Source organism: Eschrichtius robustus, chromosome 6, assembly GCF_028021215.1.
Source record: "Eschrichtius robustus isolate mEscRob2 chromosome 6, mEscRob2.pri, whole genome shotgun sequence".
In the NCBI taxonomy this organism is placed as follows: Eukaryota; Metazoa; Chordata; class Mammalia; order Artiodactyla; family Eschrichtiidae; genus Eschrichtius; species Eschrichtius robustus.
The window spans coordinates 62,907,010-62,932,651 of NC_090829.1; the positions used below are offsets into that span (position 1 = coordinate 62,907,010).

A 25,642-nucleotide genomic window follows, 5' to 3' on the forward strand; every position below is an offset into this window, starting at 1 on the left:
CTACGGAGCCGTCAGTCTTGGTCTAAATGACTGTGGGTGGAAGGACCCAGGGGCCTCCCTGTGGTTGGGCCTCCTCACGGCTGGTCCAGGCTGCTACTGCAGTGCTAACTTTGGTCATGGAATAATTAATTTGAACTCTTTCCTTTGGCTAAAATTACCTAACAAGCAGATTAAACTGCTTTTTAATTTAATATAAAAATGCTAATTAATTATATAGAAACTTTTAGCAAATATTCTAAGGTGTAAAAAATTTTTAATTATCCATAGTTCCCCGTCTCAAAGATAGCCACCATCAGTATTCCAGCGCGTTCCTTTCGGTCTTCGTCTGTTTGTGTCATACATATGACCTAGGTGAGTTGGGACCGCGTGGTTGAGGCTGTTATCTCAGTTGCTTCTGAAGGCGACTCCGGTAACATAATGTTAAGGCCTTATTAAGACCTAGTGGGAGGAAGCTGCTGCTTCAGAATCCAGATCTAATAATTAATGAAGTCTAGTACGGAAGGCTGTTGGGTTGGGGTGTTTTTGAAAAGCTGTTTGTTCCTGGGTGTGCAGGATGCCTTCCAGAGGTCAGGCCTCTCCCAGGCGGTGGTGCTCCCACCGCTGCTGCGGTGCCAACACTGCCAGCATGGGAGCCTGCTTTACCCCAGCTCAGTGAATGGGCTCTTGGGACAGGCTCTGGGGGAGGGATGGGCATGGCTGGCTATGCGGTGTGACACAGGCAGGGGCTACTGAGAGGGCCTGTCAGTGGCATCAGATGGACCAAAGCTGCAGATGAGAGTAAAGCAGGCTCCCGGGAAGGGGTGCTTGGGCAGGAGAGAATAAGTACAGCAGCTGTGCTTTGTTGGCCATTTACTGTACTAAGCACGCTGCACATAAACACATTCTCTTGGGGGGGTGGGGAGGGGAGTGGCATTACCCATACTTTGCCGATAAGGAAACAGACGCTTAAACTGCTCCCAGCTAGTGAGTGGAGAAGCCAAGATGATTTGAGCCCAAGACTAGCTTCAAAGACAGTCTTTTTACCCTAGGCTCCTGGCAGGGTTGGGGGGATATGGGTAAGTAAGTGTAAAAGAGGAAGTTCGTGGGTTCTGTTAAATATTACTACATACGACACCAGTGCGACTGCAGCCAGGTCAGCGTTCTCAGAATCTACAAGCCTCCAAGGGAGAGCAGCAGTAGCCATGGCACATTCAGTCCTCTAAGAGGGGATAAAGGAAGACATGAGAAGGCGTTCGTGTTTATAATTAATTTAAAGAAATAAGTTAAATTGAAGCAGTATGTTTGGGTTTTAGTAAAATCTGAGATTGTAACCATTAATCTGTTTGCTTCTCACAGAATGCCCAGCACGCAGTCTCTTTTCCCTTAGAAGCATCTAACATGCAAAACCAATGAAGTCTGAAATAATAGAACCCTTTGTGTAAGCATATGGTTTTGCTTTTCCCTTTAAAATGATTCTCTCAGAGCATTTCCTTTGCTGGAACGTGCCAGAGCTGGGAGCTAGCACCTCTGAGGGGACTGACGGCCCCTCGCAGCCTGAGCTGGAAACACGGCCCCGCCTCCACTCTGAGCTGCTTCTAAAACCTGAATGCCACCTCCTGTGGTGAAAGTAAATGCTCACCTGGCTAAGCCACCTGAGGGCTGGAAAGGGGTAAAGATCCAAAGGGAAATCCTTGAGCTTCCTTACCAAAACTGTCCTTCGCTTGTGCCTCTAATCTCTAAAAGGAACACAAACTCCTTCAACTGTTTCGAGGGCTGCTGTGCAAAGAGGGGACCGGGCTAGTTCCAGGTGGCTGCACTGGCTGGAATTTGTCGAGAAAGTCAGGAGGGCCTTCCAAAAACAGAATGAGCTGCCTCAACAGCTAGTGAGCTCCCTGTAATGAGATGACGTTTTCAGGTCTTTCAGGGAATGAAGCTAATGCCACCCTTCTCCCAAAGAAGCTCCCAGTTCTTAGTATAGTAGTTCCCATCTAGTCATCAATACGTTAAGGGAACAAAACTGGAGTCAGTAATACTAAGGTGAATGTCATTCACTCAGTACTTCACTCATGCCAAGAAATGTTTTGTTAAAACCAGGGTCGTCTTGGCCATAAAGAAATTGTCTTTAAAACTGAAACCCTATGATGATTGATATTCTGCTGCTTTGGGAAACTCCTTCCTGGTTACTTAGCATCATCATGAGTCACATGCAGGCGATAACCTAAGAAAGATTTCTTCTACAGCCTGAACATGTGGGGCCGTTGGTGGGACTATCCAAGGACACCACCTTGGGTTACCATAGGTTATAAAATTATCGTGCAGCCTGCAAAAACAATAACGTGGACATTACTGGATCTTTCAAGGACCTGTTATGTCCATATTCCTCAGCCCCCAGCGACCAATTCAGTTCACAGAATTGATCAAGTTCTTCAGATGTAAAAAATGAAGGGTGGCCAAAAGAGGCAATTAAAAAAGATCTGAAGCCTTCCGCACACGTCTCTGAGGCCCAGAGCTGAGCTGGGTGGTGCTGTGTCCCTCTGTGCCTCTGCTCTGCCCGCGGCCTCCGTGCAGCTTGGAGAGGAAGTAGTGCCCCACGGTGAGAACGGAGGACCCTACCCCTCTGACAGCAGGGGCCGTCTGGTCCTGAGACCTCACCCCAGTCCCCGGGCAGTGGGTTCTGATCCTCTGTGGCTGCTCGCTTTTCTCCGTGGGCAATCACATGTTGAGGATCCGGGGAGCTGAGGCCTGAAAGATGGCTGAGGGGTTAGGGGCGAACTTCTTCCTCACCTCAGGGACCTGGAAAATGAAATGTGGCCACAAATCAGTGGGCCTTTCCCTCGACTTTCCCCCTCCCCGCAGCTCCAGGAAAACAATCCCCTCCTCTTCGTCCTCGAGAGTTGGGACTGCTAACCTGAAGGGTCTGCAGTGGGCGGGGTTCCTGCGTTAGTGGACATTGGCCAGATGGAGCACGTGGACCTTCGTTTCTCCCTGAAGCCTCCTTTGGGTTGAGTCAGAAAGCTGAACAGCCCCACCCCCCTTCCAGCTCCTCCTTACACGAACGCCGGGGCTTAGACAGCTTGTCACTAGGGGTCAGTGGTCAAGGGTAAGATTGGGATTTAGAAGGGAGGGGACACCCTGCTCCCCAGAGAAGTCAGCACTAGGGGGACACACACGTGGCTAACGACAAAGCAGCACCTTGGCTTTCTGTTCGCGAGGAACAATTGGGTGCTCAGACACCACTGTCCCTGGCATAATGCCATCCTACACCATCCAAACCTGACTCCTAGTCCCTAACCTGGAAAAAAAGCCTCTGTCCTCACACCCCCTGCAGCCAGGCACCCAGCCCCTCGCCCTGCAGCACCAGCTTCGGACTCACCTGGAAGCCAGCCCTGGGGCTGCTGTCCCATCCAGAGCTGTGGGTTGTGATGACTGCGGCGGGTTTCACCTTTGTGGATCTCGATGGCTTCACTCCAGTCCAAGCCTGGAATTCCTGTCTGGAACAGAACACATCACAACCTTGCACAGGGTCACCCGTCCCTTCCCCTGACCCTTCAGAGGCCTCAGCCCTTGCCCCGTGCTTCTGGAATATTCCTGACCAATGTCCACTGCTGAGATGCTGCTCTGGCTGCAGATGTTCCTTTCTCCCCTTACAAAGGCAGAACTAGCAGAGGAAGTGTACCCCAGACAGCTCCACCGGAAATTTTCTCTCCCGTTGCTGGTGAGCAATAGGCGCAGGCTGCACAGGGAGTAAGCAGAGAGCTCAGTCAACAACTGGATCCTACTCATCCCAAACCGCGAGCTCCCGGCGTGTGCTGGGCCTCAGAGACAGCACGTTCCAGCCCTGCCCTCCAGGGCTCCCTATCTTGCCTCCGGGCCACTTGAAGGGGCCCTAGAGGCCCAGAACCAGCGAAAGTCGCTTGCCTGCAGCCCACATCTCTGGTGGCCCTTATGTCCAGAGGAGGTGCCAGACTGGACAGCACACTGCACGGTCCTCCATACCTGGTTACAACTGAGGAAGAAAATGAGGCTCAGTATTATGTTTAGTTTTTAATAACTTGTCTTATTAACTCCTGCAAAAGAGTATAAATCATAGTGACCATCTCAAGAAACTAAAGACATCCTGGCGCTGTGGCTTTTGTATGGCGCTATGCCCGCTGGCACTGATGCGCGGGAGCAGGGAGAGACGGTGGTCTGCACAGGGGGGTAGGTGTTGGCTACCTGGAGGGAAGTGACAAGGCTGGCACGGCCTAGCTCCAAGTGCTCAGAGTAGCATTCTTTTGACAAAGACTTAATTCCTCAATTCCTCTTTAAAAAAAAAAAGACCTATTTTAATTCTATCAACTCCCCTACTAAATGGCAGAGACCTCCTGTGCCCACAGGAGCCGCTGGCCAAGGTGATGTTCTGAGGAAAAGGGTCCAGATGGCCAGAGGCAGCACCCACATTTGGGTTGGGTCCACGCCTATCTCACCTCATCCACAGCCCTGGCCAGGTTTCAGGTCTTGAGATCAACAAAGCAGCCTTTTCTCCTTAGCAGCACAGCTGGGCACCACTGGGCAAGACACGTGTGCAGGGAGCAGCTGTGTCTGTGGTCAGCACTTGGGTACCAGGAGGCGAATTGGGCCAAGGCCCTATTGGATAACTTTTGCTTCCAAAGCTGCAAGGTTTCAAAGACCAGCTGCCCGAGCCATCTGCTACTCTTGTTTCTCCTGGGGAAGCAGGTCCTCCCCTGGGTGTGCCCTTCTGTTCCCACACTGAGCTGAGCCTTGGGTCTGGCAGCCCAAGCCCGCTGCCCCAGGGTGGCTGCAGGGGTCCCAGAGCAGGAAGTGACCAGAGCCAGGGGCTAGAGCAGTGCCTATGGCTGCTTGTGGGGCAGGCCTGGTGCTGGAGCCCAGGTGAGAGGGGGGCCGGCAGTGGGGATGGAGAAGGGATGTTGAAGACAGACTCGGCAGGGCCTGGTGACTGCCCAGGAGATGAGGAGGGCAGGCTAATGGCCTGCCGAGGAGATAATACAGGACTAGCTGAGTCCACTGTGCCTCCCCTCACCAAGCAGTTTCCACCACTGTCCACCTCATGTGAGCCTCAGCTGGACCTTGAGGGCCGCAGTCCCTCCTGCTGAGGGGCAGGGAGCCACCCAGGGCACTGCAGAGCGCCCAGACTGAGGATCCTGACGCCTGGGTTCTCAGGCCAACATGGCTTCAAACAAATCCCTGAACTTCTCTAAGCCTTCCCGATGGGGACTTGGAAAAGTGGGAGTCAAGTCTGACACTTTGACTGTTGGCCCTTTAACTGACACACCCAGGAAGGAAAGAGGGATGACTGGGCCAGGGGTGCTGATACACCGAATTCTGGAGGGGAGGCTCTGGGAGGAGCTGGTCATGAGGAAGAACCCAGGCTGGCAGTGGGCAGGACCCGCTGCCCATCTGGCCGAGTGAGTGACGCAGGTCAGTTCTCACCTGGAGACCAAGGGCCAGGCGAGGCAGGACCTGCTGGGGTGGAGAGGAGTATCCCTGGGCTCTCTGGATCTGTTCATTTCCTTTGTTTTGTAAATTTCTTTAAATAGTTCGCTTAGGTAATGTGCATCTTTCAAGAAGGTAGGCGGGATGGAGTTGCTCATTCCAGTAGTAGAGCTGGGAGATGGAGGGTCCCTGAGGTCGGCTCGCACGGTGCTGGGGGAGCCAAGTTCAGCAGTGGTCCTGTGTCTCTGCCAGGTGACCCAGGCAGCTAAGCTCTTGCTATTTCTGCTTTACAGATGAGGAAAGGGTCAGAGGGGCCAAGTGACCCACCAAGTTTATATACCAGGAAGGAGAGCTCTAGTGAGTCCCAACTCTTGCCCAGCTCAGTACTTTTCCACCACTGCCAGACACAGGTCAAGCAACTACCTGACTCAGAGGAGGCAGCATCTTAGGGGATGATAACCTATTGGGGGCACAGATTTGGTCTCTGAGGCAAGACACACTTGGGTTCTGCTCTGCTCTGCTCTGCTCTGCGTGATCTCGTGCCAGCCACTCAAGTTCCTCGTCTATACAATGGGGACAGCAACTTACTCCAGGGCGTTATTGTGAAGTCTTGGGGAGATAATCTGTGGGAAGTCCTAAGCCTGGTGCCTGGTACGTGTCAAGCAGAGAGTAATAACTAGTACCTTTAGTATCACTGGAGCTGGAAGGACCCAGCAGGACATTCAAACCTGCCATCTGCTCAGCAAGGATGAGGGACGGCTTCTAAAAGTCCAGCCTTTGCTTGGACACTTCCAGTGAGCAGATCAGCACCACGTGACCTTACCCATCGCAGTCAGTTCTACTTATTAGAAAGCGCTTCCTTCCCTAAGCTGAAGCTATCTCCCTGCAAGTTCCACCCCCGTCTGTGCCTGGAACATCAGCCACTTGAAGGCGCTGCACACCCAGGACCTCTGGCCTTCCAGAGCTGTCACCATTCAAGGCCCCTCCAGCTGGTTCAGGGCCCCGTCGTGCAGCAGTTGGCATAGTCCACTGCCTGGCTGGGGCCCCAGTGCTGCGGCTCAGTGTCTGCCCTGCCCCTGACACCCCTGGCTGCATTTCTGCAGCTCAGCTTGAGCACACGTCCCTGAACACAAGACCCACCCTGAAACGGCCACTCCCCATCGAGTTCCTTAAAACCTGCATGCCCACGAAGGAACCTGTGGGGAGACGGAATGTTCCACGTGTCTGAATTATGGTGGTGATGCCCAGGTGTATACAAAAGTCATCCAGCTGTACGCTTATAATGGATGAATTTTACTATATGGAAATTATACCTCAATACAGTTGATTTTAAAAGTAATAAAATTGAAGGGGAAAGTTCATACCTTTTGGCCCTTAATTCCACAGGTAGGAATTCATACTAAAGAAATTACTGTATAAGCAAAGCTTTAGCTACAAGAATGCTGATCAAAGGAGATTTTTTTCTCTAAAATTTTTTGTTAAAGGTAATACATGTACTTTTTTTTTTAGAGCAGTGGTTCAGGGAATTCCCTGGTGGTCCAGTGGTTAGGACTCTGTGCTTCTATTGAAGGGGGCATGGGTTCCATCCCTAGTCGGGGAACTAAGATCCTGCAAGCCATGTGGTGCAGCCAAAAGAAAAAAACAGAAAAACAAAGCGGTGGTTCAAAAGGGCAGAGTGAAAAGTCCCTCAGTCTCCTTCCACCCCTGGCAGCATCCACAACTTCTTCCCCTTCTTCCTCTCCCTAAAGGTTACCATTTTCTCACACATCCATGCAGAGACATCCTATGCTTATTTCAGCAGATATGTATGCATCAATAACCCCTTTAAAAACACAAATAGTAGCAGATGTATCGTTCTGCATCTTTTTTGACATCTTCTATTATCAGTACATTCTGGGCTTCCCAGTAGCCCATCCTATGGCAGAGCTATAATTAACCAGTCCCCTACATCAGTAGGACAATGGAACTGTTTCCATTTTCTGCTGTACGTTGTTGACACGTACCTTATACTCCTTAGCTCCCACCCCATGTTCAAGGTTACCTGTAGGGAAAATTTCTGCAAGTGAAGTAACTAGATCAAAGGAACAGTGTTTTTAATAGCCCCAAATTAGAAACACCCTAAATATTTAACGACATGAGAGTAGATTAATATTTGGACATATATATCAATATATGGATAATGTATATCCATAAGATAAAATACTGCAGCACATCCATTAAAATTCATGTTGTAGAAGAGCATCTAGTAACACGGAATGACATCCACGATACGTGAAAGAAAAAAAAAAAAACGTGTACAGTTACAAATCTAACTATGCAAGAATTATAAACAGATATGCACTCAAATGCATGTTAAGGATTAGAAAGAACTACAAGTTTGGGGTAGGATTAAGGGCATACTCATTTTCTATGCTGTAATTTCCGTAATTTCCAATTTTTCTGATCACTGTTGTAATAAGGAGAGAGAAAGCCCTCAGTTGCCCAGGGGCAGAACATAGGCCTGTCCTCAGTGATAGCCAGGTCAGCTGCCCTCAGTCACTCAGTGGCATCTCTAGGGGACCACCTACTTGGAAGCTCTGCATTTGGTCCTCACCACCAATGCCCCCACAGAAGGTGCTGCCTCAGGCAGTTGGCCCGCGAGCACCGCTCCTATGGCTAGGCCCACCTGGTGGAAGTTAAGGGGAAGCGGATTTTAACTCGGTCGAAGGCAGGCTTTCTGACAGGACTGCCCGAGAGGGCAGCGAGTGAGGTAGTGAGCTCGCCGCCACGGAGGTGCTCGCTCACTCCGAGTCTGATCGGGGAGCATCGAAGGAGACGCTGGCAGTGCCAGGAACCAAAGGGGATGACCTCGAAGGCCGCCCGCAGCTCTCGAAGTCGTGTGGGATGGGGGCTCCAGGCGCCTCCTCCCTCCCGCCCACCCTGGTCCTCCAGGCTCCCCAGCTCAATCTCCTGGGACCAGGGGGTCTGCGTACGATGCGCTCTCCTGCCCCCAGCCTCATACCTGTACGATGTGGTCGCCGCTGCAGCCGCATCTGCGTCGCCGACGGGGAGCACGTAGACCCCCCGGCTGTAGGACGCAGGGGGCTTGATCCTGCGGCCGCCCGCTCCCGGCTCGCGCCCCAGTGTTCCATCTCTGGGCCCCGCGGGAGCTGTCCACACGCCGAAGTCCCGCTGGTACTGAGTAAGCGGCACGTCCCGGCCGGGGTCCCGCGCGCCTGCGGGGGACGGGCCCCTGCGCGAGGTGGCACCGCCCAGACCCGGCTCCTCGCTCTCGAGGTCGGAGTAGCTGTGCAGGGTCAGTGGCACGGCCACGTCGGATGGGTCCAGCTGGTTCCAGCGCCGCGCCAGGCAGCAGAGGCGGCTGATGCAGGGCCACGCCATGCCGGCCCCGGCGCCTGGCGCTCGCTGGACTCCCAGCGCTCCGGGCCGCTCCGCCCCCGCCCGCGGACCCGCCCTCGCGGCCCTCCCGGCGCCGCCGCAGCCCCGCCCCCCGGCCTGGGGTGGCCACCCAGGGAGCGGAGGGCTGGGCGACAGCCCTGCGAGGAGGCCAGGGCCGCCTGTGCAGGGCTGGAGCGGGGCGCCGGTGAAGGAAGAGGGTAAGGCTGGCGGGGTGCAGAAACGGGGCTGGGGTTGGAGGAACTGAAACCGCCCGGAGGCACAAGTGTCCAACTTGAAGAATGTCTAATTTAATCCAAAGTTCCCTAAATGCTATCTTATAATTTAGACCTGGCTTCGCAGAGGCCGAGGGCCGGATGGCGACAATTCCTAGCTGATCGCCCTCCGCCAGCACCCAGGCTGCAGCTCGCCTCCCGGAGGGTCTGTTGGACCCCGCCGACAGGGGACAAGCCGTGGCTACCAGATTACCAGATTTGTGCGAGGCTGCAGCGCAGAGCTCGTGGGCACACAGGGGGAGACGCGCGATGAGGGGATCACAGGGAAGACTTGGGGCCGTGCTTCCCATAGAACGTGGGTTTGAATCAGCCGTTATGATGCCAAATTTGGGACATCCAATTCAGCTTCCACTGAGAATTGGCATTAGCCTTCAATTGATATTTCCTGAGGCCTAAAATCCCTAATTTTAAAGCATGGCCATAAAGGCTTGCTTATAAAGCTGCCACAAATCTTTGGCCACTATGCTATAAAAGTTTCTCTCCCTCCTGTGCAGAGCTAAGTACAGGTAATCCTCCAGGCTATATAGGTCAGTCTGTTTAATGCAGGACAGGGTATCAAATAGCTCCCTGGCCACACGCAAAGGCTTCCTGAATATTTGACACTAGCCCTCAGTATGCACTGCAGACCAATTACTAGTAAAACTGTTGAAACAGCATTAATTACCCAGTGCTCCATCTCAAGCATATACTTGGACAGTATCCAGCCTGCACCTCAGAGGGAGGACTGCAGTACAGCCCTGGCCATCAGAATACAGATTCCTCTCCCAAACCACTGCCTATCTTAGCTCAAAGGCACAGCAAAGTGACACGACGACTGCCCGAAGTGGCAGCAGTTCAGCTGCCTTGGCCAGGCCATGGCCCAAGAGGCAGCAGCAGAGCAGCCTGCATACCGTGAAGACACTGGGAGATTACACACCTGCTCAGGGTATACTGGCTTTGTGTGACTTATGTGTGCCAGGCCCTGCCTGGCTGGGTCAGCCACCTGGGAGACTGGTGACTAAAACACTCCATTCTGCAGAAAAAAAAAAGCAGTCCTTCTTGTTTTGATTTCTTCATTCACTAAACAGTCAAAAAGCACTTACAATGTGCCTGGAATAATGCTGGGTGCCTTCAGGAGGTTTACAGTGCAGTGGGTGACAGACGTGGAAACCAGTGTAATAGAGCTGGCCTTCCAACAGCGGAGAGAGGGCCAGGGGCCTGGACTCGCTGCCCGTAGTGAGGGAGGGTAGTGGGGTCGGGTGGGAATGCAGGGTCCAGGGGCCAAGGGTTCAGCCACGGGCAGCAGAGGCTGGGCCACGGAGGGCCTTGGTAGCCACACTAGGGAGTTTGCATAGGCGACAACAGGAAATGACTAAAGTGTTTTTAGCACTCTGTGGCCTTGTGGAGAAGTACAGGACATTTTAGAGAGCAGCTGGAGAACAATCATAACAACAGTCCAGGTTAGAGACAAGGGACTGAACTTAAGGCACTGGGAGTGGAGAGAAGGGGCTGGATTCTAGAAATGAGAGGTGAGAGAGGGAAATCTAGAATGACCCCAGGTTTCCGGCTTAAGCCAGGAGTGATATTTGATGTGCCTGCATAGTGGGGTCCGAGGACCTGGAACTATGCCTGGGACATAGTTCCATACTGTCTACAAAGTAGACATATGTACTGAGTGACAGCTTAGAGATATTCAGTGGGTCCAGAGCTCAGAAGACATCCTCACAGAGATAACTGAAGCCACAGAAATGGAGAGAGACGAGACAGCTAAGAGTGCACTCCTGGGACCCCACACTTCAGAGGACAGTGGAGGTGGCACAGGCTGAGAGGCACGCTAGCCAGGGAAAGCACGGCCTTGGGGTGCTCACGTGTCAGCAGAGAAGCCAAGATGAGAAAGCAAGATACCCCAGCGGGCAAACAGGAGAGTAGGGACAGTTGCCAAAGCCATGGACAGTTAGGCTTGTGCTTCTGGAGCTGGGCGCTGACCTCCCAAGGCCTCTCACAGGTAGGTAACTTGACCTTCCAAACGTTCCTTCTCTAAACATCACAAAGCAGAGAGAGCAGACATGTCTTTGTTGCATGTTTTCCGGATCTGCCCACAGACGACATGAATTTCATTTTGGACTCCATATGGAATGTCCATGTGATCTCAGCCTCCCATCCCATCTCTGAAAAACACTTCTTGTCTCATCTGTAAGTCACAGGGTTCTTAGCATAGCTACATATTCAGAAATGTCAAAGCACAGCAGTGTGACCTTAGGCAGTTCCCACACATGACCGCCCTGGTTCCTAACTGGCAAAATGAGGGCTGGGTTAACAAAAATTCTCTCTCCTTAAAGTGACATTAGTTTAGACTATTCTAAACTAGAACAGAGTCCCCTGCCTGGCAAGAATGACCGGTACTTTGCAGCAGAGAAGAGTCCGGCTTGGTGGGAAAAAGATGAAGAACCACCATAACTGGACAATCCCTATGTGCTGGGCACATGCTGCCATTCAGCTCTCAACACCGTGTGAGGTGAGCACGGCTCCCTTCCTTGTCATGAAGCCAGGCGCTCTGTGCCCGCCACCAGGCAAGCCCGGCCCTCTCCAGCGCAAGGTGCAAAATGTGGTATAACCTTTTGAGATCAACCAAAAGACTCAAAAACTCTACTATAAATCCTTTCAAGAAAAACTTTTAAATTCTCAAATCACATTTCCTAGAAATAATTCTCAATCACGAGGACAAGTGAGTTCCACTACAGTGAAGCTATGATGATGACCTCTGTCTGCTATGTCAGTTAAGATGCTCCACTTCAAAGAATGTACATTTTCCAACATAAGATGCTATTAGGCTCAGATTCAAGTCTGAATTTATCCAAGATACTTCCTTCTAATTCTTAATTTAGCTACAATTTTAACCTAGAAAGCAAAACCTAAAAATAGCTTTCTGTATATGCCACTCACTGCCACGAAACATTACCTACCTTTTTGGGAAAATTTAGAAAATACTGCAGCTGTTATTTCAGACCCATGCCAGAGAGAAGATGCTCTTAACTTTTACCTGTCAACCAAGCAAGGAAAGGGGTAGGTAAGTAAGAGTAAATATTTAGCAGAGGTGCTAGAAGGCCAACATTAAAAAACAAGCGCCTCTGAGTTCCAATCAGACCTTTCCATGTACTCAAACTATGTTAAATATAACAACGAACAGCAAGATTCCAGGGCAGCATTAGTGCTCTTCAAAAGAGACATATACCCGCTGTTTACAAACTAGAGATATAAACCTTTATTTCACAACTTTGTCATAATTCATTTTCTAATGAGACATGTACTGGGGACATAGTTTAAAATACTGGGAAAGCTAGATGCTCAGTGTCTTCCAGGCAGGAGCAAAGATGTGGTCACTCCAGGGCCGATGCATTCCTAGGGCTTCAGGCAGCATGGACCAGTCGTACCAGTATTGTCCAACCCCAGTTTTACTTAGAGCCACCTCCTTTTTTGGGGCCGTTAGTCCTCATTTCATGCCAAATTTTCACTAGAGGCTCCCTGTTCTTCCAAATGAGTTCATGACCATAAGTAATATACCATCTGGGGAAAAGAAAAACAAACCAAGTCCAACATTCAAACAGTGTGACATACAAATGCCAAGTACTATGATGATATCAAGCTGACATTTTAAAAACTGAATGCCACTGTCATTTACTATCCAGCATATTAAAATAGCTGATTAATTTAATGTAGATCAATGACTTACCTTTAATATACAGAATACATAAAAGATGGAAATAGGATGGGACCATGTGTGACTGCTCCAAAACTGTAAGTACTTCACACACACTACTTTTAATTCACCACAACCCTGCAAATCAAGTATCACTTTTCCGATTTACAAACATGAAGAAATCAAGTCTGAAAGAAAGTCATTTGCCCAAGGCGCTAACAGCTTCTAAGTGGTCAATCAAGCACTCACTTGCAGGTCAGAGTGATTCTAAGCCTGGACTCTTTTTATTATGTCAAGTGTAAGAAATGTCAGAATTACAATTAACTAATAGTGATGGCTATACTAATTTAAATGCCTCTCCTTCCTCACCTTCAGCCTGGCTACACAAAAGGATCCAAATTCTGCCCATCTTTTAAAATACAGCTCCAATCCCCATCCTCCTGTTAAACAATGCCTAAAAGCAGCCTGAAGCAATGAGCCGAGGAAGCTGAAACACTGAGAGGTTTAGCAATTTAACTTGCTCAGGCTGCACAACTAGGAATCACCAAACTGACACTAGAACCCAAATCTGACCCTGTAACCTGCGCTCTAACCGCGGGGCTGCACTTCAGCCTCTCGGGAGCACCTGCTTAAGCTGAGGAACACACAGGGAGTGAGATCAGAAGCCCACAGGCCCAGGTCTGCATGACCAGGAGCTCTACCCGAGGGCAGCACAGGCTGCAGGAGGAGCTCAAAGGCACCTGCCTCCCCGGGGAGCTTCCCTGGAGGAGGGGGATTTGAATGGCTATTTTAAAAAGCTTTTGTTATTGAAACTTTTATTTTTGCCCTGGTTTCCCCAAACAGATTTCATGTTCCCTGAGGCAGAAACTAGATCTTGTTGATCTTTCATCTTAGACACCTGACTGAAAAAATGCTCTATTCAACTTAATTGATATCAGAATGGCAGTTTAATGTTTTAACATTTTTTAAATGTTTGGAGCATGTATTTTTTTTATTACAAAGGGCTTGAATTGTACCTGAATCTTAATTCTCACTAAATATAGTTAAAATTTAATCATAAAAAGTCACCATTAAAATTTTGAAAAATGATCAGTAAATTTGCAGAAAGAAAAAAAGCATTTTAAAAACATGCAAATTAATTAACGGGCATGTAACAAAGTTCTTTTGGGCTTAGAGTGAAGTTCTCTGGTGAACTTAAAACAAGAGAAAAAGGATCACCCTATGATTCAAATGCAATTATAAAACTCTCACAAGAAATGAAACACTTGTCGGGAACTCTCCATTAGTAAAGTGTCTTCTCAAATCTTTTTAACCTACTTATTTCAAGCAAAGAGTCAAACACTTTAATCTTACAGGTACATTGTTTTGATTATACTCGTAAGTTCAAATGTAATTGGTCATTCGGTTAAATTAAAATTAGGAAAATATTTCAAGCTGACTAATTTTTGAGGTATCTTTTTTTGTTTGTTTTTGGTAGCAGCCTCACAGTCTAGTGCTCAGTCTGAAACTCCAGCTCTGCAATGACTCACCGTGCGACCTTGGATAACTCCCTTCTTTAAGCAGTTTCCTTTCTGTAAGTTGGACTACCTCACAGGATGTTAAGAGTATTAAATTACTCCTTAGCGTAGGCACACAGCAAATACTCAATATACATTAGCTATCATTACTGCAGCAGTACAAGGTGAAGACCATAAAATGTGGTCAGGGACATAAAGTCAAAGCAATGTGCAGGAGGTTACCAACAGATCTTTACCTTTTCTAACATCTTTAATCTAGACTGAGGAATCTTTACCATTAAAGATGTTAGAAAAGATGAATTCTAGATATGACCAAGATCTAGTAAATGAAAGGAGTTGAAATTAGAAACAGCAAAGAGAAAGGATTCCTCTGCCTTTCAGATTCTGGACTTTAAAATGCATTTGATCCAGTTTTCAGAACAGAAAAAGGTCATCTAATTATAGTTGAGAGGAATAAAAAACTGCTGGGGAAAAGATCCTTTAAGTATACATGGAAGGAGCCAGGTAAATTTAGAGTTCATAAAACAAAACCCCTTTTTCATCATCAGTCTTTATGTTTCTCATACTGTAATACCAGGTCAGTTTTTACTATTTATAATGGGCTGCTGTTAAAGCTCGAACTCAAACATGCTATTCTTTAATCATCACTGAAAATTATAAATGGCATAATGGCATTTAGTTCCACTGCCTACTGGGCAAAACTGCTCCACTTAGAATAGATTTTTCTACTTTTTTTTTTTTTTAATTAAAAAACTAAGGTTTCCCACTGTTGTGAAATAAAGTAAAAACCAAATAAGGGTAAAAGGCAACATTATGCAAGAAAAGAGAGGCCATCAGGGATCCAGCATATCAGACAGACAACAGCTCTGCTGAAGGGCCTCTCACGGTCAGATGGACTCCAGGAGCCCTGAGGAAGTCCTATGACGGCGTCGCTACAGCACTACTATGTTTTAGGCAAGAGTCCACTGCCTGAAGCACAAGTGGGAGATCTTGTAACCACAAGGTAACTGTAATCACTGTGGTGTGACAGAGGTGGGGAGGGCTTTGGATCTGGGTTTAAATCTCTGCTCTGCTACTTAAGAGCTGTTTGACCTGGGGAAGATCACTTCTGAGCCTCAGTTTCCATCAGTGAAACAGAGGTAATAATTATATAACGCAAGGTAACTAGCTCAGTGCCTGCAACATAACAGATGCTCAGTAAGTAGTCAACACGAGTTTATGACATCTGGCCTATACTCCAGTCATGCAGCAGGCACCTGCACACTCATCGCAAGCAGAGGACCAGTTCCCCCCACTCAGGGTGTCTGCCCAGCACTGGTGAGGTCAGTGGTAGCCAGGTAGGGGAGCAGGGTAGGGACTGGGCAGGGGAGATGTGGCTTGAGAGTGGGGAAAGGAATACAGCACAGACTAGGGGGCTGGGCAACAGCCTCCGAGAAGGACTAGGAATTTTGACAGTCATGAGTTCAGGTGACTTGAGGTTAAGGGGAGGGTAAAGGCACAGATGGTCTCCCTCTACAAATGACCGAGGCAGGGGCAGGGCCAACAGTCTCACGTTCCCATCTCATATGGTGAAGCTGCTCAAGACCAAAGCAAACCATGTTGCGATTTCCTTGCCCTCCCAACCCCACCTGCCCTGCTTCCATCACAGAAGTAACTGCCTTATTCTGCCTTCCTTAGGAGTGGGGGGAGGGAGATGAGCTGAGAAAGCAGTGTAACAGTCAATCATACTCAAACTTACATTCCAAAGAGAGCTCCCCCAAGATGTGCAGCATGATCAAAAAATTTCCATCCCAGGATCATTCCTGCTGTATCCATGGCAATAATGGCTTTTAGGGCCTGAAAGCCAGCAAAAGAGAACAGAACTGATACAACTTTGATTCCTCCAGCATTGACATTTCTAATTTAAGGACAAGAATTCAGTCAATGTAAAAATATCACCACTGTCCCCAGCACTTCACTTCATAAAAATACTCACATTCCCTGCCGTGAACGTGAACATTGGAAGGAAGATAATGGCGAGCCTCCCTTCTGGGATCTTAGTGCAGACAGCTGCAAGGACAGTCATGATTGCGCCCGACTGCAAATTAACACATTGGGGAAAAAGTGAAACTCTCATTGTGCAACTGCTTAGTGACTACAATGTCTAACGTAGAAATACTTTTTCCAGAAAGCTTACAAGCCACACATTTCTAGGTGAGCACAAAGTTAAAAAGCTTTCCATTACTAACGTACAAAATATCAGGCAAAGGGACTCCAAGTCCGTGATACGGTAACCACCTGGCAAGGACTGAACTACAGGCAATAAGATGTAACAACCAGCATGTCAGCAGTTAATGAACTTCAGGGACAGTTATGTGTGTCACATGCATCATTTCATTTAATGACTAAAAAAGGACTTCTCAAACTTCAACAAAATTCCTCGAGGGACTTCCCTGGTGGCGCAGTTGTTAAGAATCTGCCTGCCAATGCAGGGGACATGGGTTCGAGCCCTGGTCCAGAAGATTCCACATGCGCGGAGCAACTAAGCCCGTGCGCTGTAACTACTGAGCCTGCGCTCTAGAGCCCGTAAGCCACAACTACTGAGCCCGTGTGCCACAACTACTGAAGCCCGTGCGCCTAGAGCCTGTGCTCCACAACAAGAGAAGCCACCACAATGAGAAGCCCGCGCACCGCGATGAAGAGTAGCCCCCAGTCGCTGCAACTAGAGAAAGCCCACGTGCAGCAATGAACACCCAACACAACCAAATAAATAAATAAATAAAATTTAAAAAAAAACACAAAACAAAAACTCCTCGAACCAGAGAGTGAGCATGAATTTGCCCAAAGAAACCAACATGTGTGGAATTTCTCCCAAATTTAATGCTTTACCATAAATCACGTGAAATTTGTATCCTACTTCATTATAACACTAAACATTTCCCTTAAAACGTTTGACAAATGTTCTGCTCCAGGAAAGCATGCCAAATTTATCCCATGGCTCTGCATGACCCCCCACCCCACAGCATCCTCCCAGGGACACACATGCATCCGCCTGCTTGAGAAGCACTTTCCCCAACAGCCTTGTATTTGAGAATAAAAATCAAAACTTAAAAACCTTATGACCAGTAAGTCAACCATTTCTTGTTATAATTGAAATTATAACTGCTGTATAGTATTATCGTCTACTGTGTTTTTCCACATTGCTACATAACCCTTCATAATTTAAATTGATAATGGCTATGAAATATCTCCTGGATAAATTATGATCATTTAACTAAACTTTCTTAATGTTACACGTGTTCCTAATTCCTCTAAATGATACAATACTTGAGAAATTGGATCATAATCCCTTGTTTACATTAAATCTCACGATAATCATTCATTCAAATACTTGAGTCCTACCAGGCACTATGCTGGATGTTGGGGATACGGAGGGGAACAAAATTGACAGTCCCTGCCTTAATGGAGCTTACAGACTGGCATGAAAGACATAAATGAGTAAAAACCACAAAATATAATCAGTTATGATGGGGAAGCACAGCAACTGCCAAACTGTTTTCCAAAGTGGTTTTAGTGTTTTACTTTCCTACCAGCAGTGTATGAGATTTCCAGTTCCTCCACATCCTCACCAACACTTGGTATGGTCAGTCTTTTAAATCTGTAATATAGGTTTATAGTGATACCTCAGTGTGGTTTTCATTTTCATTTTCCTAACAACTAATGATGTTCATCTTTTCATTTGCTTATTTGCTATCCATACATCTTCTTTGAAGTGTCTGTTCAAACCTTCTGCCCATTCTTTTTGAATTTTTCTTTATATAGTCTGGACACAAGTCCTTTGTCAGACTTCTGACATGCAAATATTTTCTTTTAGCATGTATCTTGTCTTTTAACAGTATCTTTAGAAGTGTAAGTTTTTAACTTACATGAAGTCTGATTTATTAATTTGTGCTTTTTGGTCTCTCAACTACGAAATCTTTGCCTAAAATAAGGTCACAAAGAGTTTTTTCCTATGTTTTCTTCTGTAAGTTTTTATTTTAGGTTTTACATTTAGGTCTGTTTCACTTTGAAAAAAACTCCAAAATACTCCTGAACCAGACTCACCGATTTTTAACATTCTGCCACATTTCACTTATCATTTTTTCTTTATATCCGTACTTTTTTTCCTGAACCATTTGAGAGTAGGCTGCATATGTCATACCCTTTTACCCCTAAATACTTCAGTGTATATTTCCTAAGAACTTGAATATCTTTATATATCCTACAATACAGTTCTCAATTTCAAGAAATTTTATACTGATATATTATACTTTCATTTAATCTATAAACATATTCCAGTTTTATCAATTGCTCCACTAATGCCCTTGCAGCTGTTTTCCCCCACGTATTGCATTTAGTTGCCATGTCTCTTTGGTCTCCTAAAAGCTGGACCATTTCCACAGCCATTTTTTAAAAATGGGGTCCATTTTCATTAAAAGCCTCTGACTAAAAATGGTGAAAATAAAGAATCTCTGCATGGGGTAGGCTAAACATTTGTCTAAAAAGCAAGTTGTGGGAATTCCCTGGTGGTCCAGTGGTTAGGACTCTGCACTTCCACTGCCGGGGGCCCAGGTTCAATCCCTGGCTGGGGAACTAAGATTCCGCAAGCCACATGGTACGACCAAAACATAAAAAAATAAAATGTCATTTAAAAAAATAAAGCAAGTTGCAATTTATTCAGACACATATATGTTTAAATTTGCGTAGATAAAGGTCACTTGGAGAAAATTTTAGAAGGAAAATGGAACTGCTTCCTATGGTTAAAATAATGTATAATAAGTACAATAAGTTATAGTCACAAAGAAACTGGCTTTACATAGAAATGCACAGCTAATGAGAATTTTCTTTAATATTTAAATTTCTGTAAATGAGGACTTTAGATGGAGAATATAATCATCTATGGAGAAGCAATTTAGAGGGTACAGGATTTTAGTGCTCTTCTTTCAATTCAGCTAACCAAATTATATTTGTTTCATTTTGGGGAAAAGTATAATTTTATTGGTTTTTTTCTCTCAGAAAATAAGGTCTCAACTTGATTTCTTCTGGGTTTTGTTGAGTTGAATTTTTAGGTTTTATTTAAAAATCTAGGATATTCAAGTTGCACATCTTAAAGCCTGAAAGGTGAAGGGTTACTCTTTACTCTAACTTTCAAATTCTCAGTGACACTGACATCCACTCTGCTTAATACAGTATATGCTGGTAGCTTATAGTGGCAGATGTTGAAGTTCTAGCCAAAACAAATCTTTCAGAACAAATATAAATTTGGCCAGTATAACATGTTGCACCCTAGAGGAACCATGACCCAGCAAGTTTTGTGGGGAATCCCATCTTCTGAGGTAGTGCTGATATCCTTCCTTGAAAGCTGCTGTGATACATTAAGGACATGGAGTGGGGAAACCAGCAAAAGAGTGAACAAATTATGGAGGCTGTGTGTGCATGTGTGTGTGTCTTCACAAGGCAGCGATTGCCCTGTGAAGGGAAGTCAGGATTTCTGAAGAACCTCGTGTGTTACTATTGCAGACTTATGTAGGAGCCAGTTTGGTAAATATACAATAACAGACAGCTGATCTTAAATAGAGACTACAGAATTCTGACTCCTAACCTCCACTGCAAAATTAACATGTATCTCCAACACCCAGCCTATCCCTTTCAATATGTAGCTGACTTTGTTTCCTTGTTCTTTCATTTTTTTAGCCTAAGCCCTGGGTTGTCTTTGTCCACTTGCCTGAACTCATGTCTTAGGTTCTCCTTCTGAGGAATATTAATGCTGTCCTTCCACCTTGTAGCTTCCCCAACCCATTCCTAGGAATGCAGCATGAGCTGGTTTCCCTGTTTAGGCTGACTGGCAACCATATATTAAAGGGCTGCGGACTTCGGGGATGCCTGGGACTCATATAAGTCTTTAAAGTTTTAGTAACTCCTAAAATGTAAGATAATCCTTTATTCTGAAGCAACTCTTCACACAGAAGACCCTAAACAGTTGGCGATTAAGAGAGGTAGATGCTATATTCCAGAAATAGCCTTTTTAATATAAAAAAGTAGGGACCTTTCCTTTTAATTATAGGGGCAATCAGAGTCAATTATAGGAGCACCTTTTAGAAATTTTTCTCTTAGGTGTCTTTTAAACATCCTATTTTGAAATAATTTAAATCTTACAGAAAAGTTTGCAGGAATAGTACAAAGGACTCCCAAGTCTTTAAACATAAAAAATAGAAGTTGGGTTTACTGAAGTATAAGTGACATACAAAAAACTGCACATGTTTAAAGTTTATAATTAAGTTTTGACATATAAATACCTGTGAAACCATGGCCACACTCAAGATTATGAGTGTGGCCAAAAAGTTCATCATCCCCAAAAGTTCCCTGGTGCTCCTCTGCAGTGCGTCCCTCCTGCTCCTCCCCCATTCCTAGGCTACAACTTCTCTACTTTGTTAAGATAGATTCACTTTGAGTTTTATATTGATGGAATCACACAGCATATACTCCATTTTGTTGTTGTCTGGCTTCCTTTACTCTGTATAGTTATTTTGAAATTCACCCATGTGGTTGTATCAATAATTTATTCCCTTACATGGGTGAATAACATTCCATTGTATGGTTATACCATAATATGTATATTCATTCACCTGATGGACATTTGAGTTTTTTCTAGTTTTGGCTGTTACCAAAAAAGCTGTGAACATCTGTGTACAACCCTTTGTGTTCTTTCATTTCTCTTGGGTAAACACCTAGGAGTGAAATGGCCAGATCATATGGTAAATAGATGATTATCTCCATCTAAAGCACTCATTACAGAAATTTAAATATTAAAGAAAATTCTCATTAGCTGTGCATTTCTATGTAAAGTCAGTTTTTTTGTTATTAAATTTTATTTATTTTAATTTCATTTTTCCTCTGACTTTATTTTTTAACATCTTTACTGGAGTATAATTGCTTTACAATGGTGTGTTAGTTTCTGCTGTATAACAAAGTGAATCATCTATACATATACATACATCCCCATATCTCCTCCCTCTTGCGTCTCCCTCCCACCCTCCCTGTCCCACCCCTCTAGGTGGACACAAAGCACTGAGCTGACCTCCCTGTGCTATGCAGCTCCTTCCCACTAGCTGTCTATTTTACATTTGGTAGTGTATATAAAGTCAGTTTCTTTGTGACTATAATTTATTGTACTTATCATATTATTTTAAAGATAGGACGCAGTTCCATTATCCTTCTAAAATTTTCTCAAAGTGACCTTTATCTACGCAGATTTAAATATATTTATGTGTCTCAATAAGTTGCAACTTGCTTTTTAGACAAATGTTTGGCATACCCCATGCAGAGATTCTTTATTTTCACCTTTTCTAGTAGGAGGCTTTTTAAGAATATAATAAAAATGAACCCTTCCTCCTCAGAAAAATTCATACATATTTTAGACATAATTTCAGGGACTCATGAACCCAAACCCATGTAGACCCTAGAGGTCTGGTTCTTTGATTAGAGATAAAGATCTTTTATTCTCCCCTAATAATTTGTTTATGTATACTGGTTATGAACTTGTAATCAATATGCACATATAATATTTTTATTTATTTCATAAATAAACAATTTTCATTAAGTATTTTTCTTTATCAATATATAATCTTCATGTATCTATCATATAAGTTTTTTTTTTAACACTATGAATTTTAAATGAATTTGCTCTAAGAGGCCTTCTGCTTCCACAAGCTACATATAGCTAAAAACCCTGGGCATTATATGTAAAACAAACATAAGATGACTCTAAAAGACTGAGAAAGGAGAGCAGCCCAGCTAGGAACCTTAGGATCCAAGGAATGACACAGTGGTGAGTTCCCCGGGTTTTCTTTTGGCCTCATGCTGCTCAGACTGGGCTCTGGAGAAGCTCACAACCTGAAAACACCAATGAACTCAGACAACATAGACCTGTACCAAAAAATGCTCTCTCTAGCCAAAGGACCAAGAAAGCATAGCCTAGCAAGACACAAAACTTTTAGACAATAACCACTTTACTCCAGCCAAACACCACAGAAACAACTGTGGCCCGATCCCCATCAGCAAAAGCTGAGTGGAGAGCCTGGATTTCCAGCCTTACAGACTGTAATGAGGTGTCCCACCGTCCCTGACAGGGTGGTGTCAGTGGAGGTCACACAGGCAGCAGTAATAAGGCACTCTTCCTCCTCCTAGCCAGGGCTGTATCAGTAGAGGTCTCCTGAGGAGCCCAAACTCCCCGCCCTGCAGCAACAAGAGCTCTTCCCCACCAGTGTCAAAGGAGACTGAGTGGGGAACCTGGACTGCCTCACTCACCTGGCAGTAGCAATCACAGCACTGTCAGAGGTGGCCTGCTAAACAGTAGATTTAATTAAGATTAAAGTCTCATAACGTAATATCCAAAATGTCCAGGTTCCATTTAAAAATCACTCATCAGGGAATTCCCTGGTAGTCCAGTGGTTAGGCCTCGGCACTTTCAATGCCATGGCCGAGGTTCGATCCCTAGTCAGGGAACTAAGATCCTGCAAGCTGTGAGGCGTGGCCAAATATATAAATAAAATAAAAATAAAAATCACTCATCATACCAAGAACCAGAAAAATCTCAACTTGAATGAGAAAAGACAATTAATAGATACCAACATCAAGATGACACAGATGTGAGAATTATCTAACAAGCATTTTAAAACAGCCATCATAAAAATGGTTCAACAAGCAATTACAAACATGCTTGAAACAAGTAAAAAAACAGCACAGAAATAGAAAAGCTCAAAGAAATAGGAGATATCAAGAACAATGTAAACTTTAGAATGAAAAATACAATAACCTAAATAAAAACACTGAATGGCTTGAGCAGAATGGAAAGGACAGAAAATAATCAGTTACCTTGAGACAGAATAGCAATTACCCAATCTGAACAACAGAGGAAAAACAGTCTTTAAAAAAAGGTAATGGAGTTTCAGAGACCCATGAGATAATAACAAACTATCTAACATCATGTCATCAGAGTCCCAGAAGGAGAAAAGAAAAAGGGTGAGGCTGAAAAAGTATCTGAAGAAATGGCTGAACATTTCCCAAAAGACATAAACCTATAGATTCAAGAAACCTAGTGAACCACAAACAAGATAAACACAGATATCCATGACAAGACATATAGTCAAACTTCTGAAACTAAAGACAAAGGAAAAAGTCTAGCAAGTAGTAAAAGAAATGACACCTTACCTATAGGGGAAAAGCTATTTGAACAACAAAGAATTTCTCTTCAGAGACTATGGAGGCCAAAAAAAGTGGCACATTTTTCAATTGCTGAAAGAACTGTCAGCCTGGAATTTTATATCCAACGAAAATATCCTTCAGAAATGAAGGGTAGAAAAAAAATGAAAGGGAAATCAAAACATTCTCAGAAAAAAAACTTGAGAATCTGTCACCAGCAGGCCTAACTGGCTAGTGGCTATGGAATGGCTAAGAGAAGTTTTCTAAACAATTAAATGATATAAGGAGGAAATCCTGGAACATCAGAAAGAAAGAACAATGGAAAAAGTAAAAATTGGGTGTAAATACAATAGACTGTTCTCCTCTCTTGGAATTTTCTAACTTATGTTTAATGGTTGAAGCAAAAATTATAACAGTGATATTCTAAATGTATGTAGAGGAAATATTTAAGACGATTATAATTTGGGGAAGGTATGCAGACAAAAAGCAAGGTAAGGCTCACTTCACTCAAACTGGTAAAATGATACCACCAGTAGACTGTGGTAAGTGATATATATAGACTGTAGTACCCAGAAGCAGCCACTAAAAAGTTATACAAAGAGATATACTCCAGAACACTATAGATAAATCAAAATGGAATTCCAAATGAATCTGCACTAGTGATCATTTTATTTCACTTGCAACCTTGTAAGAAAGAGACTGAAGGTACTTTCCTAAGCACGAGAATTCAGTTTATGTACAAGTTAGACCAGTGATAAGTTAAATCAATGAAGTTACAGCAAGCAGGTTATCATAATGTTGGTGAGCAAATTCAGCCTATGATAAACTATTTACAAACACAACCATAAAAAATCTATGGGATGCAGTAAAAGCAGTCCTTAGAGGGAAGTTCATAGCAATACAGGCCTTCTTTAAGATATAAAAAAATCTCAAATAATCTCAAATCTAACCCATCACCTAAAACAATTAGAAAAAGAACAAAAACCTAAAGTCAGCAGAAGGAAGGAGACATTAAAGATCAGAGAGGAAATAAATAAAACAAAGATTAAAAAAACAATAGGACAAAACCCAATAAAATCAAGAGCTGGTTCTTTTAAAGGGTAAACAATTGACAAACCTCTGGCCAGGTTCACCAAGAAGAAAGGAAAGAAGACCTAAATAAACAAAATATGAAAGAGGAGAAATCACAACTGATACCACAGAAATACAAAAAACCATAAGAGAATACTATGAACGATTATATGCCAACAAACTTGACAATCCAGAAGAAATGGACAACTTTTTAGAAACATACAGCCCACCAAACCTGAATCAAGAAGAAATAGATAACTTGAACAGATCATGAAATAGAATCTGTAACTAAAAAAACTCCCTGCAGACAGAAGTCCAGGACCAGATGGCTTCCCTGGGTAATTCTACTAAACATACAGAGAAGAACGTGTACTGCTCCCTCTCAAACTCTTCCAAAAGACTTAAGAGGAAAGAACACTCCCAAAGACATGCTATAAAGCCACCATCACCCTGATACCAAAACCAGACAAAGACACTACCAAAAAAGAAGATTACAGGCCAATATCTTTGATGAATACAGACACAAAAATTCTCAACAAAATATTAGCAAACCAAATCCAACAACACATAAAAAAGGTCATATACCATGACCAAACTGGATTCATCCTAGGGTCACAAGGATGGTTTAACATACGCAAATCAACCAATGTGATACACCACCACAACAAAAGAAAGGACAAAAACCACATGATCATCTCAATAGATGCAGAAAAAGCATTTGATAAAATTAAACACCCATTTGTGATAAAAACCTTACAAAAATGAGTATAGAGGGAACATATCTCAACATAATAAAAGGTATTTATGACAAACCCACAGCCAATATAATACTCAATGGCGAAAAGCTGAAAGCATTCCTGCTAAAATCTGGAACAAGACAAGGATGCCCACTCTCACCACTTCTCTTCAACATAGTATTGGAAGTCCTAGCCACAGCAATCAGACAAGAAATAAAAGGTATTTAAATTGGTAGGGAAGAGGTAAAACTGTCATTATATGTAGATGACATGATACTATATATAGAAAACCCTAAAGACTCCACACAAAAACTACTA

At 44.7% G+C, this 25,642-nt stretch overlaps 2 protein-coding genes and 1 non-coding gene across 4 annotated transcripts in view; 1 reads left to right on the forward strand and 2 right to left on the reverse strand.

Annotated features, from left to right (window-relative positions):
* Nucleotides 1-276: 276 nt before the first annotated feature.
* On the reverse strand, nucleotides 277-8,834 carry MAP6D1 (MAP6 domain containing 1). The gene is made up of 3 exons (XM_068545429.1): nucleotides 8,435-8,834; nucleotides 3,353-3,470; nucleotides 277-2,772 (listed from the first exon to the last, which is right to left on the reverse strand). The coding sequence occupies exons 1-3, from the start codon at nucleotides 8,812-8,814 to the stop codon at nucleotides 2,692-2,694; spliced, it is 579 nt and encodes a 192-aa protein (XP_068401530.1). The 5' UTR covers nucleotides 8,815-8,834; the 3' UTR covers nucleotides 277-2,691.
* A 3,496-nt stretch (nucleotides 8,835-12,330) lies between these two features.
* Nucleotides 12,331-25,642, reverse strand: part of PARL (presenilin associated rhomboid like) — a 63,585-nt gene continuing 50,273 nt past the window's right edge. Inside the window, exons 8-10 of one of the 2 annotated variants that reach the window (XM_068545430.1) lie at nucleotides 16,273-16,374; nucleotides 16,036-16,133; nucleotides 12,331-12,647 (exon numbers count right to left, since the gene is read on the reverse strand). In XM_068545430.1, the coding sequence (XP_068401531.1) occupies nucleotides 12,536-12,647; nucleotides 16,036-16,133; nucleotides 16,273-16,374 (312 nt within the window). In that variant the 3' untranslated portion in view covers nucleotides 12,331-12,535. The remainder of the gene's footprint in view (nucleotides 12,648-16,035; nucleotides 16,134-16,272; nucleotides 16,375-25,642) is intronic. The other variant, XM_068545431.1, reaches the window with a different exon arrangement.
* On the forward strand, nucleotides 18,836-18,908 carry TRNAG-UCC (transfer RNA glycine (anticodon UCC)). The gene has a single exon. It is a non-coding gene; the product is annotated as a tRNA-Gly (tRNA).